Here is a 20,036-nt window from a genome sequence, read left to right as displayed (position 1 = left end):
ATCAAAATAAAAATGTAGAATATACTTTGAATACATGCTAGTTCAGACTGTTTTTATTCAGAAGGATTGTGATCCTATTGAATAATCATTATCTTATTTTCTTTCAGATTCTTGAACAATACTTGGAAAAATGCAACAGCCAAATTGATGACATTGTCACCTTGGTCCGTGGCAAATTGTCCAAGCAGAATCGGGTCACTCTTGGGGCGCTTGTAGTGCTGGATGTTCATGCCAGAGATGTCCTGGCATCACTTGTTAATAAAAAAGTCAGCGATGAAACTGACTTTGAATGGTTAAGTCAGCTTAGGTACTATTGGCAAGTAAGTGATACCACTGAATGTTACTACATAGCTATTTCATCTCATAGCTTTTTAATTTGTGCTTGCTTGCTCGCATGGGAAATAGTATCAGCAATATAGAATTTTTTGCTGATGGCTGACTGTACCCAAACAAGCATTCTCCAGATTGAACATCAAGGCAGCCAAAAACTATATCTGTATCATCTGTATAAAAACTGTGGATGGATTTAGATACAGATAAATGTATAGTTACATAGATATACACAAACACATATAGACACACACGAATTATGAGTAATTATAAAAAATGTACTCATTTTAAATCAGTCATATGCTTGCTGAATCTGCAAAATGTTGGAACTAGTCATTTAAAGTTGCATTTATAGATTACTGATACATCTATAGAATGTACCAGACTATTTCAGTCTGATTTAGTCATTAAAATTTTTTTCTTGGTCATCAGTTGAAGGAACCAGAAACATAATCAGGAAAGAAGGTTTTTATCAGGGCGTCTTGGTGGCTGGCGATGGCAGTCACCATTTGGAGGTACGGAGAGGAAGAGTAGTTAGTACAATGAAAAAGGTTAGGCCTGAAAATGTTTCCTAAAGAATACCTCTGGCAAGTACACTTATTCCTTATCTTTCCTGTATTTTCTATTGTTTCTGTTTTCTAGTGAAACCTTCAAAGGTTTCACTTAAGAGTAAAAGTGAGAACTTGTGACTGGAGATACAGACTCTACATTTCTCATCATATTCACTTTTGTGAAATGCTTGGGATGTACAGACTAAAAGGAGAAAGGGTACAAGAACCAGAAGCCTGGCAAAATATGAGAGGCAGTGTATGTAATGGTGAGGCACTCAGAGCGTGGAATCATTGCTCCAAATGCCAGGTGCTCCCTTTACCAGATGTGTAACTTGGGCAAATAACTTACTCTCTTTAAGTATCAGTTTCCTTATCTGTAAAATGGTGATAATGATAATACCCCTTCTTTAGTGAAAATTAATTGGATAAATTATTTAAAGTATAAGAGAATAATGAACTACCAGAAATAGAATTACAATCCTGTCATGGTTGTGTCAAAAATTAAGAAAACAATCCCATTTACAGATGTATCAAAAAGAATTAAATACCTAGGAATAAATTTAACCAGGAGGTGAAAGATGTATGTACTCAGTATTATAAGGCATTGATAAACTGAAGAAGACACAATATATTTTGTGTTCATAGATGATAAGTAATGTTGTGTAAATGTCTATACCATCTAAAGCTATCTGTGGATTTGATGCAATCAGTAGAAAAATTCCAATGGCGTTTTTTACAAAAATAAGACAATTTTAAAATTGGTATAGAAATTAAGAGACCCCAAGTCTTGAGAAAGTAATTCTCAAAAAATCTTGAAAAAGAACAAAGCTGGAGGCATCATGCATCCTGGTTTCAAACCATATTATAAAGCTATAGTAATCAATACAGTATGGTATTGGGGAAAAACATTGATAAACAGGATAGAGACCCCAGAAAAAAACCCATGCCTGTATAGTCAATTAATTTATAACAAAGGATCCAAGAATATACAAGGGGAAAGGACAATCTCTTCAATAAATGGTGTCAGGAAAATTGAACAGCAACATGCCAATGAAAGAAACTGGACCACTAACTTACACCATACACAAAAATTAACTTAAGGTAGATTAAAGACTTGAATGTAAAACCTGAAGCCATAAAATTTCTAGAAAAAAATAAGCAGTAATCTTGTTGGCATTGGTCTTAGTGATGATTTTTTGGCTCTGACACCAAAAACAAAGGTAACAAAGCAAAAGTAAACAAGTGAGACTATAAAGCTTCTGCACAGCCAAGGAAGCCATAAAAAAAAATGAAAAGGAGACCTACTGAACGGGAGAAATATTTACAAATTATATATTAATAAGTAGTTAATGTGTAAAATATATAAAGAATTCATACATCTCAATGGCAAAACAATCTGGTTAAAAAATGGGCAGAGGATCTGAATAGACTTCTTTTTTTAAAAATTTTATTTATTTATCTTTAGAGGGGAAGGGAATGAGAGGAGAGAAATATCAATGTATGGTTGCCTCTCATGAGTCCCCTGCTGGGAAATGGCCTGCAACCCAGGCATGTGCCTGACTGGGAATCTAACCGTGATCGTGTGGTTCGCAGGCCCGCGCTCAATCCACTGAGCCACACCAGTCAGGGCTGAATAGACTTCTTTTAAAGAAGACATACAAATGGCCAATAAGTACATGAAAAGATGCTCAATGTCACTAATCATCAGGCAAATGCAAATCAAAACCACAATGAGGTATCAACTCACACCTGTTAAAAAGGGTATTGTTATCAAATAGACAAGAGATAACAAATGCTGGTGGGGATGTGGAGAAAAAGGAACCCTTGTGCACTGTGGGTTGGTATGTAAATTGGTGCAGCCACTGTGGAAAACAGTACAGATGTTCCAAAAACTAAAAAATAGAACCACCATATGAATCAATAGTTCTATTTCTGAATATCTCAAGAAAATAACACTAACTTGAAAAGATATGTTTATTGCAACATTATTTATAGTAACCAAGATATGGAAATAACCTAAATGTCCATCAACAAATGAATGGATAAAGAAGATATGATATATATATACATATATATATATACTCACACACACATATATATGCATACATATATGCATACATAGTTGCATTTATGGATTATTGATATATATATATAGAATGTGCCAATCAGACTATTTTAGTCTGATTTAGCCACTAAAAGTTCCTCTTGTTCACTAGTTGAAGGAGTCAGAAATATAATCTGAAAGGAAGGTTTTTATCAGACATCCAGGTGGCTAAATACATATATATATATTAAACCACAAAAATGATGAAATCTTGCCATTTGTGACAGCATGGTTGGACTCTAAGGGCATTTTGTGAAGTGAAATAAGTCAGACTTAGAAAGACAAACACCATATGGTCTCATTTATGTGAGATCTAAAACCAACTAAACAGAATCCTGCTCATGGTACAGAAAACAGATCGGTAGGTGCCAAAGGCTGGGGATAGGGGTGAGGTGGGAGAAATGAATAAAGGGAATAAAAAGATACAAATTTCCAGTTATAAAATAAGTTGTGGGGATGTGATGTATGTATTTGTAAGTTGCTGAGAATAGATCTTAAAAGTTCTCATCACAAGAAAAAAATTCTGTAAGTATGTATGGTGATGGGTATTAATTAGACTTCATGTGCTCATTTCACAGATCATTTGTGTAATGATACACAAATATAGTATCATTATCTGTATGTCAGTTATACCTTAATAAAATTAAAAGTGTTAGCAAGGTTTAACAATAGAAAATGCAGGAGAGATAAGGAATAAGTGTATTTGTCAGAGATATTCTGTAGGAAAAATTGAAGCCAATGACTTCAGTTTCTTAGTCAAGAAAATTAGATATTGAATTCTTCTGCTGAATTAAATGATGTCTTAAAAGTGTATTTTAAAGATGTTTATAACAAGGCTATTATTTATAAAACAACTTGAGATTGCATACACTTAAAATTCTATTATTGAAGCTAACTTTCTTTTGTCTGATTTATCCTAGGAAAATCATTTAGAAACAAAGATGATTAACGCTGGTTTACGATACGGATATGAATATCTGGGTAATTCCCCTAGGCTGGTTATTACTCCACTCACAGACAGATGTTACAGGTAAACTCATCCCTAGACCACTTAACTTCTTATAAAGTACCAAATTATTTTCCACTCAGTAAATGTACCTTATGTTGTCTTTTCCTAGACCCTTAATTCTACTCTCCACTTGATCTTCAATTTTTCTTTCTCTACTGGCTTCTTCCTCTCAGCTCTGGAGCTCCAAATATTGTCAGGTGTTGCTGTGTTTTGTTTTGTTTTGTTTTACATTGTTCATATATTCTGTCTTTTTGAAACGTTCTGACTTCTGTTTTTGGATCATTTGAGACATCCTGTTCCTTCCCCCGAAGCACCGGATTTTCTGGAATTCTGTGCTCATATGATAATGTGATATTTTGTTTCATGCTTCATGGTTTCCTGAATGTTCTTATTCATTCTCAGGCTTTAACGGATCCCCAAATCTGTACCTCCAGCCAAGGGTAACGTTGGTTAATAAAATTATGTAGGCTTCAGATGTACAATTTGATAATACATCATCTATGTAATGTTGATACATCATCTGTATTGTGTTCACCAGCCAAAGTCAAATCTCCTCCCGTCACAACTTATTCTCCCTTTACCCTCTAATACCTCCCCCATCCCTGTTTCCTCTGTCAGTCACCTTACTGTTGTCTGTCCAAGAGGTTTTTTTTCTTTGCTTAATCCCTTCACTCTTCTCGCCCAGTCCCCAGCCCCCCACCCGTCTGACAGCTGTCAGTCTGTCCTCTGTATCCATGAGTCAGTCTCCACTTTGTTAGCTTATTTTGTTCATTAGATTCCACATATAAGTGGAAACATATGGTAGTTGTCTTTCTCTAACTGGCTTCTTTCACTTAGCATAATACTCTCCATGTCCATTCTTACTGTTGCAAAAGGTAAGATTTCCTTCTATTTACGGCTAAATTGTATTCCATTGTGTAAATGTACCACAGTTTCTTATACATTCATCTACTGATGGACAACTGGGGCTGCTTCCAAATCTTGGCTGTTATAAATAATGCAGTAATGAAATAAGGGTGCATATATTCTTTTTAAGAACTTTTAAATTGAATTTATTGGGGTGACATTGGTTAATAAAAGCATATAGGTTTCAAGTATACAATTCTAAAATATATCATCTGTATATTGTGTTGCGTGTTTACCACCCCAATTTCATCCTTCTGTCACCATTTATCCCTCCCATAGCCTCTTCTACTTCCCCATCCCCCTTTCCCTCCGTTCATATAATCATCTGAACTAATGTTTGGGTTTTTTTCAGATATATTCCCAGAAGTAGAATTGCTGGGTCATAAAGTAGTTCCATTTTTAATTTTTTGAAGAAACTTCCTACTCTTTTCCAATGACAGTGTCAGTCATTAACTTTAAAATTTTGCCTCATCTTCATTCTCTTTCTTCTTTCTTCTATGTCTTTTAACTTTTCTTATATTCTCTGTATCTCCCTGGGTGATTTCTTCATATTTACCTTCTCATGTATAATTCTGTGTCTTTATGGTTATTCCAGTATTTAATCTATTGACTATATTTTTAGAAGTTCGATAATTATATTTTTATTGCATGTATTTGAAGTTGTCTCTTTTATGGAGTTGGCTTCCTTTTTTCTTACATTTCTCTGACATCTGTTGCTGTTCATATAAAGTCTTATTGAGCAAAGAACCAGGACACCAGAAAGGGTGGAGGGCCACAGACATAGGAACCCTCCCAGGCCTCTGCCATGTGCCTTCGCCTCTACAGTCTGTTTACTTTGACCGTCTCTCCAGTTTTAATTGCGAGCTCGTTTTAGCAGGTGTTGTATCCTCATTCATTCTTGCATGTTCTCAGCTGGGGTGGTGTCCATTGGAGCAGTTTCACATCTCAGTCTCAGGAGGACTGTAGGGTTTTCTCTGGTCCCGAGTAAAATTTTAATGTTAATTTTTCAGTTTGGGTACATGTGCTCATGGGTAATAGAAATTGGGGCTTCATCTTCATGAATAATGTAGGCTTTTCATCAGGCCCTGCATGAGGGGCAAGCTCCTGTCTTTTCTGTAATTGACTCTATTTTTGTCTTTCTTCAGTAGGTTGCTGGAGTAAGTTTAGTTCACATTTACACAACACAGCTTTCTAGGTTGATATAGGTGGGTCCATTTCAGCTCCTTACCTTGCTCAGTTCTGAGGTCTATTTTTTTTCAGTTTGTGTGTGGGTGTGTATACACTTGTGATATATAGATACCAAGGCAGTGTGCATCTCTATAGCCTTAGCACCTGATTGCTTTTCCAGCTTTTCATTGGCTATTTTCTTTCAGATATGCCTGCATATTGTTTTTTTTTAAGTAGCATTTTCATATGTTTACAGTAGGGGGATTGGGTGGTTCCAGGTGAGCTGCTATCTCAATATTGACCAGAAGTCAGCATTGAATGTCAAAAGTGAATTTGTTTAGATTCTGTCATATATACAGCTATTCAGAAGTAAAATATAGTAACAGGCAAAGTATGGCACAAACAATTTCAGATTAGTGGGAAGGAAGAAATTATTGAAGAAGTGAGAAATTTGGCTCTTTTCAAACTTTCCCTTCTTTAGACCATGAGAATATCACATTATTTTACAAAGACTGTTTGTTTCATCTTTCAGGACTCTATTTGGAGCCCTTCACCTGCACCTTGGCGGGGCACCCGAAGGCCCTGCTGGCACTGGGAAGACTGAAACTACCAAAGACTTGGCAAAAGCTGTAGCCAAACAGTGTGTTGTGTTCAACTGCTCTGATGGGCTGGATTATCTGGCTTTAGGAAAATTCTTTAAGGTTAGAATTGACACGTCATTTTTTTTATAATGTGATAACTGCTCAGAGAGGAAGGTTGTTTAGAATGAAACATAATTTAATGCAGGTAAAAGACCTTGGAGTTTAAGTAAAGTTAAAATTAAAGTACCATCTCAATATTCTCAAAAGAAATGGGGTTATACTAAAGTTTATTTGAGAAGGAGCCCTACCTCCTCTCCAGTCCTGCAATACTGGGTCAATGTTGCTGATAAGAGTGAATGATGTCCCTTTAAGACATTAGGGCAGATACAAATTTGAGAACTACTACATCATGTGAAGGTTGTGGGATCCTGAAGACTTTTTAAACTGTGGACTTTGTCATTAATGAGTTATGATTCAGAAATTGACTTTTTCCTGGTTATATAATATGAGAATTTTATTTTATTGTTCAAGTACAGTTGTCTGCATTTACCTCCCACAAATCCCCCCACCCTAGCCATCCCTACCTCCCTCCCCTGATTACACCCCCGCTTGGTTTTGTCCATGTGTCCTTTATAATTGTTCCTGAAATTCCTTCCCCGCTTGCTACCCATTATTCCCTCCCACCTCCCCTCTGGTTACTGTCAGATTGTTCTTAATTTCAATGTCTCTGGTTATATTTTGCTTGCTTGTTTGTTTTGCTGATTAGGTCCCACTTATAGGTGAGATCATATGGTATTTGTCTTTCACCGCCTGGCTTATTTCACTTAGCATAATGTTCTCCAGTTCCATCCATACTGTCACAAAGGGTAGGAGCTCCTTCTTTCTTTCAGCTGTGCAGTATTCCATCATGTAAATGTACCATAGTTTGTTGATTCACTCATTTACTGATGGGTACTTAGGTTGCTTCCAGCACTTGGCTATTGTAAACTGTGCTGCTATGGTTCTTATGGATTGGTATTTCAGGGTTCTTAGGATATAATCCCAGCAATGGAATTGCCAGGTCAAAAGACAGTTTCATTTTTAGTTTTTATAAAACTAAAGGAAAAAACTGAGGAAATTCCATACTGTTTTCAGTTGTGGCTGCACCAGTTTGCATTCCCACCAACAGTGCACTAGGGTTCCCTTTTCTCCACAATGTCTCCAACACTCGTTTGTTGATTTGTTTATGATGGCCATTCTGACCAGTGTGAAGTGGTATCTCACTGTGGTTTTAATCTGCATCTCTCTGATGGCTAGTGATGCTGAGCATCCTTCCATATATCTCTGGGCCCTCTGTGTGTCCTCCTTGAAGAAGTGTCTGTTCAGATCTTTTGACCATTTTTTAATTGGGTTGTTTGTCTTCCTGGAGTGGAGTCATGTGAGTTCTTTATATATTCAGTAATTCTCTTTTCAAAACTTAAAAATCTATGTTGTGTGTGTATGTGTGTTTTTTTCTGATTCTGGATCAAAATCCCACTCTTACGAGTTTGTAATATTGCAAAAGGAAGATTAAGCTGTAAAATCTCTAAACCTATGAACAGCTTGTCAGTTTAGCACTTTGTTGCTACAGCCTATTATTTTTTAACGTTAGGTGGCACAAAATTCAAACACAAAATCCTCCATCTGGGATTGTGGACTCTATTTGTTTGTTTTAGTTCTATTTTTCTGTAGTTTTCAAAGTAAATTTTAAAAATTCTATAATCCTTACTTTTCCAGAATTTTCCAGAGGAAGTTAACATTTAAAAGAATAATGAAACTAACCAAAAAGACTGTACCAGTTCTACCACATACAGTAAACTGTTCCTGGCTGAAATGCAGTCTGGACATTTCATAACAAACTTGGGATATAAAAAGTCTTTATATTTGTGATGTTGAAACAATTAAAATTTGTTTTCAAAAGTCAAAATTATAATGAATTAAATATAAAAAACATTAGAGTGACCAAGTATCATTGTAACCATCTTCTGTAATGATATGCAGTGTTGCTGTGATGATTACTTAAGAAGGAAATAGCAAACATAAAAGATTATATGTGTAATTTGACTACTCATTATATTCCTAAGTGTTTAAAGCAATGCCTGGTATGTATTACTTAATTTTTGAATCTGTAAAATGAATTTTTAATTATTTTAGATTCATACACTGGATGGTATTAATTTGCTTATCAGTAAGTATTAATTGATTATATGGACACTGTGTGTTAAGATTACGTTATGCTGAATAATGCTGGTATAAAATTTAAAAAGACATGCGTGTTACTATTAAGAACTTCACAATCTGCATAACTGAATCTGTGACTTCATAAGCATTCTCTCATCTGTGATTTCCAAGCCTTTTATTATAGCATGTATTAGAGATCAAAGTCATAGATAGAATGTTCTTTAAATAATGAAAATAAATATTTTTTGACATACATAGGGTTCATGTTCATCCAGTGTGGTTCAGTAGATTGAACTGTGTACATATCCAAGTTCAGCCACTAGTAGCTGTGTGGACTTGTACTAATTACTTAACATCTTGTACAGTCTTACTTTCTTTACATAAAGTATATGTACAAATTGCCATGTATCATGCCTAACACATACACACACATACATATACAATCTATATAGAATATATATTCAACAAATATTTATTAAATAACATTTTTGAAAAATGAATCTGAATTTGGACTGAGCTACTCAGGCTTGATTTTCCAGGTTTTCCTTTCCCTCTTCTTTTTTTTGATATAACACAAATGCAACTTTATTTTGCTTTCCTGTTGTCTCTTTAAAAATGTGGTCAACAGGGAATTTACTCATGTAAGTTCAAAACTTGCCCAATTAAAGTTAAAAAAAGAAATCTGATGTCATTCAAAGTGATGATTCTCATTTGTTAGCTTTGTCGTTTCTGGGACTGGACTACAGATGAAACCCACTCAGCCTCCTCTTCCTCTTTTTAATTTTCTTATTGTATTTTTCCATTACCATATATCCCCCTTATACCCCGCTCCGCCTGCAACTGCCACACTGTTGTTCACATCCATGAGGCCTTTTTCCTTTTTGCTCCATCCCTCCACCCTCTAACCTCATTCCCTCCCCACAGCTGTCATCCTGCTCTCTCTCTATGAGTCTGTCTCTATTTTGTTTGTTAGTTCAGTTCATTCATTAGAGTCTAAATATGAGTGAAATCATATGGTATTTGTGTTTCTTTGACAGGTTTATTTCACTTAGCACAATGTTCTCCACATCCATCCATATAGTCACAAAGGATAAATTTTTCTCTTTTACAGCCGAGTAGTATTTTAGTGTATATATTCCATCTGTGTGTCTCTTCAATTTCTTTCTTCAATGTCTTATAGTTTTCTTAGTACAGATATTTTACCTCCTTGGTTAGATCTATTCCTAGATATTTTATTATTTTGAATTGTGGATAGGATTGTTTTCTTAATTTACTTTTCTGCTAGTTCATTATTAGCATTTAAAAGTGCAACTGATTTATAGATATTTTGTATTCTGCTACTTTGCTGAGTTCATTTATGAGTTTAGTAGTTTTCTGGTGGATTCTTAGGGTTCTCTGCGTGCAGTATCATATCATCTGTAAATAAAGACAATTTTACTTCTTCCTTACCAATTTGGATGCCTTTTATTTCTTTTTCTTGTCTGATTTCTATGGTTAGGACTTCCAGTACTGTGTTGAATGAGAGAGGTGAAAGTGAACATCCCTGTCTTGTTCCCTATTTTAAGGGGGAATGCCTGTAGTTTTTGCCTGTTGAGTATGATGCCAGCAGTGAGTTGTTTGGTTATATGGCCTTTATTATGTTTTAGTATGTTTCTTCTATTCTCTCCTTGCTGAGATTTTTTATTATAATAGGTGCTGGATTTATCAAAAGCTTTTTCTGCATCTATTGATACGGTCATGTGGTTTTTATCCTTCATTTTGTTTATGTGGTGAGTCACATTTATTGCTTTACAAATGTTGTACCAACATTTCATTCCTGGAATAAATCCCACTTGATCATTGTGTATGATCCTTTTGATGTATTACTGTATTCAGTTTGCTAATATTTGGTTGAGGATTTTAGCATCTATGTTTATCAGGGATATTAGCCTACAATTTTCTTTTCTTGTAGTGTCTTTATCTGGTTTTGGAATTAGTTAATGCTGGCTTCATAAAATGAGCTTGGGAGCCTTCCATCCTATTGAATTTTTTGAAGTAATTTGAGACAGAGAGGTGTTAGTTCTCAGAATGTTTGGTAAAATTCTTCTGTGAAGCCATCCCATGCAGTGTTTTAGATCGTTGGGACTTTATGATTAGTGCTTCCATTTCAGTATGTGTAATCTGTCTGTCTATTCAGATTCTCTAATTCTTCCTGATTTAGTTTTGGAACATTGTATGTTTCTAGGAATTTATTCATTTTGTCCAGGTTGTCCAATTTGTTGACATATTGTTGTTCATGATAGTTTTTTTTTTACAGTCCTTAGTATTTCTTTCATTTCAGTTGTTATTTCTCCTCTTTCATTTCTGATTTTATTTATTTGGGTCCTTTCTCTTTTTTTCTTGATGAGTCTGGTTAAAGGTTTGTCAATCATGTTTTTCTTTGCAAAGAATGAGTTTTTGGATTCATTGATTTTTTTTTCTGTCTTTAGATTCTATTTCATTTATTTCTACTCTGATCTTTATTATTTTCTTCTTTTTGCTCATTTTGGGCTTTGTTGTTCTTTTTCAAGTTCATTTAAGTATGAATTTTGCTTATTTAAGCTTTTTCTTTTTTTTTCTTCGAGATAGGCCTGTAATACTATGAATTTCCCTCTTAGGATTGCTTTCCCTGTGTCCCAAAATTTTGGATTTTTGTGTCCTCATTTTCATTTTTCTAGGTACCTTTTGATTTCTTCCTTGACCTCATTGTTGACCCATTCATTGTTCAATAACATGTTATTTAGCTTCCATGTCTTTGTATATTTTTCAGTGTTCTTCTTATGGTTGATTTCTAATTTTATAGTGTTGTGGTCAGAGAAGATGCGTGATATGATTTCAGTCTTCCTAAGTTTACTGAAACTCATTTTATGTGGTCTATTATAGAAAACATACCATGTGCAGTTGATAAGTACTGTATTTGCCCTGTATAATGCACACTTTTTTTGCCCAAATTTTTTTTAGGGAAAAATAAGGATGTGTACTGTACATGGGTATAATGATTACATACCATGGATATAATAATGGTTATAATAATCCCATGTATAATGTGCTCAAAAACAGGGGTGCATTTTACATAGTAACATATGGTATGTGTATTCTGCTGTTTTGGGGTGAAATGCTGAGAAGATATCAATTTAGTCCATTTGATCTAGTGTGTCATTTAAGGTTGCTGCCACCTTATTGATTTTCTGTCTGGAAGATCTATCCTTTGAAGTCAATATGGGATATTAAAAATCCCCAACTATGACTGTATTTCTGTTGATGTCCTCCTTTATGTCCATCAAGATTTGCTTTACATTTTTAGGTGCTCCTATATTGGGTACATAAATATTTACCATATTTATATCCTCTTTTTTGAATTGTTTCTTTTATCATTATGTAGTATCCTTCTTTGTCTCTTACTATAGCCTTTGCTTTAAAGTCTATTTTGTTGGATATAAATGCAGCTACTCCATCTTTTTTCCCTTTCCATTTGCATGAAATATTTTTCCAACCCCTTACTTTTAGTTTGTGTGTATCTTTCTACATGAGATATGTCTCTTGGAGGCAGTGTATATATAGGTCTTGTTTTGTGATCCAATCAGCTACCCTATGTGTTTTGGTCAGAGCATGAAACCATTTACATTTAAGGTGGTTGTTGATAGAAACACTGTTTTTTTCTCTTTGTTGTCTTCTACTTAAAGCAAGCTCTTTAACAGTTGTTGCTGCACTCATTTGGTGTTAACAAACTGCTTTAACTTTTTCTTATTTGGGAAGCCCTTTATTTATCTTCCAATTTTAAATTTTTTTCTATCTTCACTTCCAAATTGCTGATTTGATTCTCTGCTCCTTTAACCTACTGTTTGTCCCTTCCAATGTATTATTTAGTTCAGGTATTGCATTCTTTATTTCTGACTTGTCCATTTTTATTGTTTCTGTATCTTTTCATGCTGTTCAGTAATCTTATAATCATTATTGTGAACTCTGATAAATTGTCTCCATTTCATTTAATTCTTCTTCTGGAAAATTTGTTGTTCTTTCTTTTGGGGCCTGTTTCTTTGTCTTCCCATTTTGGCTGCTTCTTTGTATTTGTTTCTATGTATCAGGTAGATCTGCAAAGACTGTTGTAGACCTATGTCAGATGCTGCCTATGACTGGCCCTGGGAAACCTGTTGGGAGCTATCAGCAATCCATACCTTTAGCTCCCTCTGTTGGTCCTATGTGTGTGTGCAGCTATAACCACGCTGCACACCAAGACTGGCTTTTGCTGGCTGTGGGCCCAATGGAAGGTCAGCTAAAGTCTCAGAGCTTCTAAAGATCTGCCTTTGCCTGAAGGCTTTTTGTTAGCCTTTGTCTTTGAAATACTCTCTAGCTGCACTCTTTAACAGCCAGGCTTAAGCTCCACAGGGTACAACAAATTAATTGCTATGGGTGGGGCTATTTCTTCCCCTCAGGCTGATGCCACTCAAAGAGGAGTGCTCTGAGAAAGATGGCTTCTACGGTATGGGAGTGACTCAGCACAGGGGTCTTAGAAGCTGTTCCTTTAGTTGTCTCCCCAGAGCCACCAACCATAGACCCTCCTCACAAATCTCTAGTCCACTCTGCCCTCCCACTGCCATAGCTCAGGGTAAGTTGCTGCAAACAAGATTTTGTGAGATTGCCTTTTAAGAGGCTGTCTGTGTCTAGTTGTTTCTCCCTGCAGACAGACACCCTGCTGCTTTTCACAGCCAGGTGTTATTTGGGTTCCTTTCCCGGGTTCTGGTGCTGAATGCCAGGGAGCCCAACTTGGGGTTTAGACACCATGCTTCTCAGGGGGATCTCCCCTGGCTGTTGAAATATCCCTCTGGAACTTCAGCTGCCACTGGTGGGAGCCCAGCCAGTCCTCTTGTGCCTTTTCTGCACTCCCTACCAGTTGTGATGAGGTGGTTTCTTCCATCTGTCCGTGGTTATAAGGCTTCTCTCCAGATAGTGTTTAGTTGGTTCTCCAGTATGATTTTTCTTTTAGCTGTAGTTCAAGTTTTATCTTGGGAGTAGATCTGTGTAGCTTTCACTTACTCCTCTACCACCTTGAAAATCTCCAGTTTTTCTTACAACCAAATGGTACATATATGTGAGGTATCTGTGAGTTACAATTGCAAAACAGGACCTCAAACTATGTTAGTTGGCTTTTAAGGTCCTCAGACCATAAAGCAGATTCTTTGTCCTCTCATTTCAAAGATTATTTCAACCCATTCTATGGAAACTATATAGAAGAAGCAAATAAAATCAACTTGTAAATAAAAAGTAAGAAAGGCTTTGAAATTACCAGTGTACATCTACTGCTGAAAAATATACAGAAAGTAAAAAAAATCAGTTGGAAAATTTTCCAATTGGATCAAACTCTATTCATGCATAATAATGCATTGGTAATATAAAAGTCATCTTTAAAGATAAACATGAATAGCAATTGCCATGATAGATAATAAATCCTTGAAAAGACCATGTGAAATTGCAATATTTCAATGCAATATTCAATTAGATAAAATTGAAAAATTCCATTACTGTTTTCTCCTAGGGACTGTTATCTTGCGGAGCCTGGGCTTGCTTTGATGAATTTAACAGAATTGATTTGGAAGTACTTTCTGTGGTTGCTCAACAAATTCTTACTATCCAAAGAGGTAATGAACTAGTTTGTCTTTGCATTATGTGAAAAAAGTAGAAATGTGGACAAAATGAATGGCACAAGTCACAGTTATGTGGAATTGCTAAGTCATTTCATTCTTGATTACCCCCAGGTATTAATGCAGGTGCTGATATACTAGAGTTTGAAGGAACTGAGCTGAAACTTGACCCCACATGTGCCGTCTTTATAACAATGAACCCTGGGTATGCTGGGCGATCGGAACTGCCAGATAACCTGAAGGTACAAGAGGGGCAATGACGTCATCCACTTCCTTTCTGTAATTTACAAAGTTCATATATAAGAAGAAAGAACATACTACCTTTGAATTTTATGCAAAATATTTGCTTTTAGTTGTTATATTTTAGAAAACTTTTAGAAAATAATATTTAAAGCTGTTAGAAAATAAACATGCAATCTAGGTATAATTTCCAAACATATTTAAAAACTGTGGTAATTATAGAAAATTATAACATACAGTACATAATGAAAAGGTACCAAAGGTGCTCACTATATTGTACCCCTCAATTTTAAGTGCCTTTTAAAATATCAGTTTTAAGTGGTGAAATCAGACAATTGTGTATATGGATGTCTTTTCAAGAGTGCATTATAACATGAGCCTTTTCCTATCTTTACAAATATAGTTCTATAGATAAATGTGCTGAATTATATTTTACTGTTGGACATTTACATTGTTTGTAGTTTGTCTGCATTGTAAATAATATTTCAATGGGCAGTTTTTTACTTACATCTTTTCTCTACTTTAAAATATTTCTTTAGGTAGAGTCGTAGGACAAAAAGCTGTGTGGCTAAACTGTTTTCTAACACAGGTTGAAACAATTTACATCCCAGAGCAATCTCAATTCTCATTAATAAACAGCACCGAATAAAAAAAACAAACACACACTTTGTCAATTAAATGGACTAGAATGTTCAGTTTTCTGGTGAATTGCATGCTTTTGGCTCATACAGAGGACGATGCTGAAGAACAGTGCAGTTGTGATTGCGATCCAAACCCAAGTCTTCTGATTCTCAATCCTGCACCCCGTCCACTAGTCACACGCTTAGACTGACAACTTCTCAAGACTGGATGACAAATTTTTTCTTTTCTGCCAAAAAGTCTTTTGACACAAGTAATTGCTGCCAAGCATTTTTGTATTTTCAGCCCATGCACTTTCATAGGTTAGATGAGATGTTTTAGTACTTTGCCTTAGTGAAGGAAGGTGTGATTAAAAAAATAAGAACTGATAAATCCTTTTTTAAAAAATCTATGAAGCACTTGCAGCTTTTTAGTCTGACTCGCATTTGGAAAGCTCCTTTTGTACCAGTTCTTTTATTTACTCGTGTATGTTTTTCTTTTATTCAGTAGGATCAATCTGAATATATAAATATTTGCAAAGGCAAAAATCTGTGAGTAGCTAATCATAAAAAGCTGGGACCATTATTAGATGAGTTTGTGAATGCCCTGTGTAGACTTCTTCACGGTTTTATTTATTTACTGTGCAGGTTGAAACGCTGTTGAAATATTCACCTCGTGGTTCTTGGAGTGATGCATTTTCCCCTGCTTTAGGCCAAAGCTTCTATCAGATTCTGATAGCCTTTTTTGTTCCTCCCATTATGCAGTTTCCTTGGTGGCAGCTGCTTCAGAACATCTGCTTTTAAGTATATATGGAAATACCTAACACTTCTGAAAAAGTATCTTAGTCTGAAATGAAAGTTCTGTATTCCCGAAACATAAAAAGCCTCCAGAGGCTCAGAGTGTTGTTACCAGTCTCCAGAGTCCTCCTCGAAGCCTCCCTCTTCACCTGGAGGTTCAGCCCGTTGCCAAAAGCGAGGGATCCTGTTTCACAAAAGACTTACAATTCCCACTGCCCAGCCCCACATCTTACTTCCGCTCCTCTTCAGGCTTCTCTTATGTGTCTATTGCAACAGCCTGCCTGTCACTAAGCTCTTCCCCACCAAGTTCACTACAATGAATTTCCTCTTCCAATGCTACCAGTCTCATCAGGCAGAAGAAATCTATCTAATTGTATAATTTCCAGATGTAAAAAGCTACCATGCTTCTTTCTGCCCACAGAATAAGTTCAAATATCTTAACCTGGTCTACAGGAGACTTGGCATGAGAACCAGTTACCCCTGTACTTCCTTCTGTCCTCCTACATGATTGTCACAGGGGGCCTCACCAGCTGCCCAAGGTCCCGTGTGTTTGCACACACTGTTTGCACTCTCTCGAGTGTTCTGTTAAACCACCACTTTCCTGCCTGACAAATTCATACACAATCTTTAAGCTAGCTAGCATTTTTTAAAGGAACCGCTGAACATATAGTTCGGATATGACCTTCTGGGTGAAGCCCCTGGACCTGGTAGAAAGTGCCTGGTGTTGGCAGACTGTGCCGCACGTGAGGTTCTCTAAGTATGTAATAAATTGTGTAATTTGGGGTTAGTCAGGCAACCCCTAATAACAAAGCCATGTTAGATATAAGATCTATTTTGAAATATTCTTAACCTTTTAGAGTCTGCAGTCATCATATCAGTCCTTCACCGAGCGAAATAAAGGGGGGAAACTGGAAATAAGACATGGATAATAGTTATTAGAAATAAATCCGTTTTCTAAATTGTAAAGGTGTTACTTTTTCAAAGGCATTTTAAATGTGTGGGACAAACAAGGGTCATGTGGTTCCCAGGTTTATCGCTGAATTTTCCCATTGTGCACATGCCCATGGGTTCTTCCAGGACTCCTTTGTTAGGCTTCTCACTTGCAGTTCCTGTGACTTGGGTGATGGATCCTGTTTTCCCATTGTCCTTCCTCCTCTTTGCCTAGATCTCTGGTGGCTGAGTTGCCACAGGCACCCCACTGTTGGAGAGCTCTCCTTTTGCCCAGAGGGTACCTTAGGCAGGACTTAACATGGCTGCAGCTTAGCTCTCTCTTGTTCACATTGGGTACATCTCATGCACCCTTTGTCCCAACAAACTCTGGGAATGAAGGCCACACTGAACCAGATCACTTCTGCTTTCTCAGACTTGAACGAGGCAGGCACCAGCCCACATCTCCCCAAAGACGGGTACACTCACTTGTTAAGCGCTCTCTGAACTTAGGGATGGGGAGCGGGTGGTAGGGACTCACCGCATAACGGAGGCTCTCTTTAATGGCAGTCTTTTCACAATCCTCCTTCCTTCCTGACTCTCAGCTATTTTATGATCTACCAAGTACGTGACAAAGTTCAAGAATTGTGTACATGTCCTTTGTAAATTTTGCATATTGGGCAAATCAAACATATTTTGCTAACCGATATGTGTCACACTATGAAAAAAGAATCCCTTTTTGACATTCCATTATATCTAGATAAAACCTGTACAGTAGCACAGTTTCTTAAACATGTTTCTACTTTAAAGAATCTATATAAAAGATCAATGCTTAATAATCATTTCAGAACAGTTAACTGTGAGAAACCATGGTAATGTAGGCATATTCTCCTCTTTCAGTGTCATGAAGCCAATAACCTGATAGGTAGCTTTAACCTGAAAGGTATGCAGCATAAGACACTCTATTAGTACAGAAGAAAAAAGTGAAGTGGACCCTAAATCCTGCATTTCACTCAACTGAAGCCTAGCTTATTCCTGAACAGGTCATGATATTTATGGAATCTATTTCCCATCCCTAAGAAAGAAGTGGTAAGAAGTTTTACTTGAGGTTTTGTTCTGTTTTTTTTTTTTTTTTTTTTTTTATTATTTTTTTTAATATCCAACGTGCATCCTCTGAAAGCCCACTCTGGGAAGTGCACAGACTTTCTTACACACCACCCTTCTCCTTCTACCAAACTATACAGAAGCAGTAAAATAACTTATTCTTGAACATTCATTTCTGCTGAGTAAATAGGGAGGTAATGGTCACATTAATTAGATACACAGCAATTTATTTGAGCCCTGGCATGTTACCTGGATTTATAACCCCCTCTTTTCTTACACTCAAGAAAGTATGTCATTGGTTACACTAAAATCCAACTCAATTTTTTTATTGATTATGCCATTACAGTTGTTCTATTCCCCCCCCTTCATTCCCTTCCACCCTACCCCCTCGTCCCCACCATTCCCCCACTTTAGTTTATGACCGCGGGTCTCAAGTTCTTTAGATTCTGTATTTCCCATACTATTCTTGCCCTCCCCCCTATCTATTTTCTACCTACCGTCTATGCTACTTATTTTCTGTACCTTCTCCCCCCTTCTCCTCCTCCCACTCCCCTGTTGCTAACCCTCCTTGAGATCTTCATTTCAATGTTTCCACTCCTGATCTAGCTGTCCTTTTAGTTTCTAGAAGCAGCAAGAGATAAGGGGACAGTCACCTACAAAGGAGTTCCCATCAGACTGTCAGGGGATTTCTCAATTTTTTTAAACAGCACTGAAACTTAAACATGCTGTTACTAATTATTTCTGACACATTCCAAATCAAACCGTATCATATCAGTATGTCACACACTTTGTTTAAAACCATTGAATTAGAACACCCACCACTACAACAGTTTAGACCTAAAATTTTTTTCAATCAAGTGCTTTTCTCTGTGACAAAATCAGTGTTAAATCTTTGGTGGGGCACTTCTATTTGATGGAACATTTTGATCACCTCTTGAAACTTCTTTACCTCACTCTTTTTTTTCTCCTGGCCCGAGACATGTTGGTCTGATGGTGTTCCACAATCACATTGCTGATCATGCTGAGAGAATGTGAACAGGAATCTGTGAAACACCTGGGTGGTCAGAATGAAACCAGCAACACACACACCTGAATGCTGACCCTGCCTGGTGCAGTTAGTGCTGTTGTGGAAAGACTGTCCTCACCCTAAACTAGCCACTGACTGACTGGTGGATTTGTTAGTTCATTCATCACCTCTTTTCTTCATTTAAAAACTAGTAGTTGAGAATTACTCTTTAAAAGTGGTACCATGTGTATAGTAATTCTCTTGCATTTTTTCCCTCAAGTGTGTAGTGGTTGGAACACTTGCGTACACTTCTCTGTTCTGAGGTATCAGTTCAAGCTATATATCTTTCACATTTTTTCCTTTCTTTCTTGAATGGCAACTTTATTGAAAAATAACAGTACTAAGTCTTCTAGCTAGTAATTAACATAAGGCATTGGAAGGATTTTGTTTGATGCAAATCTTTTGTTTGTTCTCAATAACAGATCACTTGAGCAAGGTGTGTTCATTTTCTATCTGCCTTGTGTTTGTGGTGTTTCAGTAACTCCCAGGAGGCATTTATAAACTATCTGAATACAATGGTCATTCACCACAGTTGTCATTTACTATCTAAATACTATTGGCATTTCTCTAGAGTAGTGTCATTTTCCCTCATTAGCACAAGACTATCATGTTTTAATGTATGAGCTACCAAAGTCCCAACATATACCAACATTCTAAACTTTATTTATTCTTCAAAAATCTATTCAGTTTGCTACTTACTAACCATCATGTGACATTTATTTGTCCCACAGTATTTAAAATACCATCAGATCATTTTTACAATTTGGAGAATTTATTCAT

At 36.3% G+C, this 20,036-nt stretch overlaps 1 protein-coding gene across 1 annotated transcript in view; it reads left to right on the top strand.

Moving 5' to 3' along the window:
- The window catches only part of DNAH7 (dynein axonemal heavy chain 7), a 221,069-nt gene that overhangs the window by 75,381 nt on the left and 125,652 nt on the right, over positions 1-20,036 (top strand). Inside the window, exons 23-27 of the mRNA XM_053665233.1 lie at positions 108-320; positions 3,906-4,015; positions 6,600-6,768; positions 14,399-14,501; positions 14,619-14,746. Coding sequence (XP_053521208.1) covers positions 108-320; positions 3,906-4,015; positions 6,600-6,768; positions 14,399-14,501; positions 14,619-14,746 — 723 coding nt within the window. The remainder of the gene's footprint in view (positions 1-107; positions 321-3,905; positions 4,016-6,599; positions 6,769-14,398; positions 14,502-14,618; positions 14,747-20,036) is intronic.

Source organism: Artibeus jamaicensis, unplaced genomic scaffold (assembly GCF_021234435.1).
Source record: "Artibeus jamaicensis isolate MK-2021 breed Jamaican fruit bat unplaced genomic scaffold, CSHL_Jam_final contig_391, whole genome shotgun sequence".
In the NCBI taxonomy this organism is placed as follows: domain Eukaryota; kingdom Metazoa; phylum Chordata; class Mammalia; order Chiroptera; family Phyllostomidae; genus Artibeus; species Artibeus jamaicensis.
This window is presented reverse-complemented; position numbering and strand designations above follow the sequence as displayed.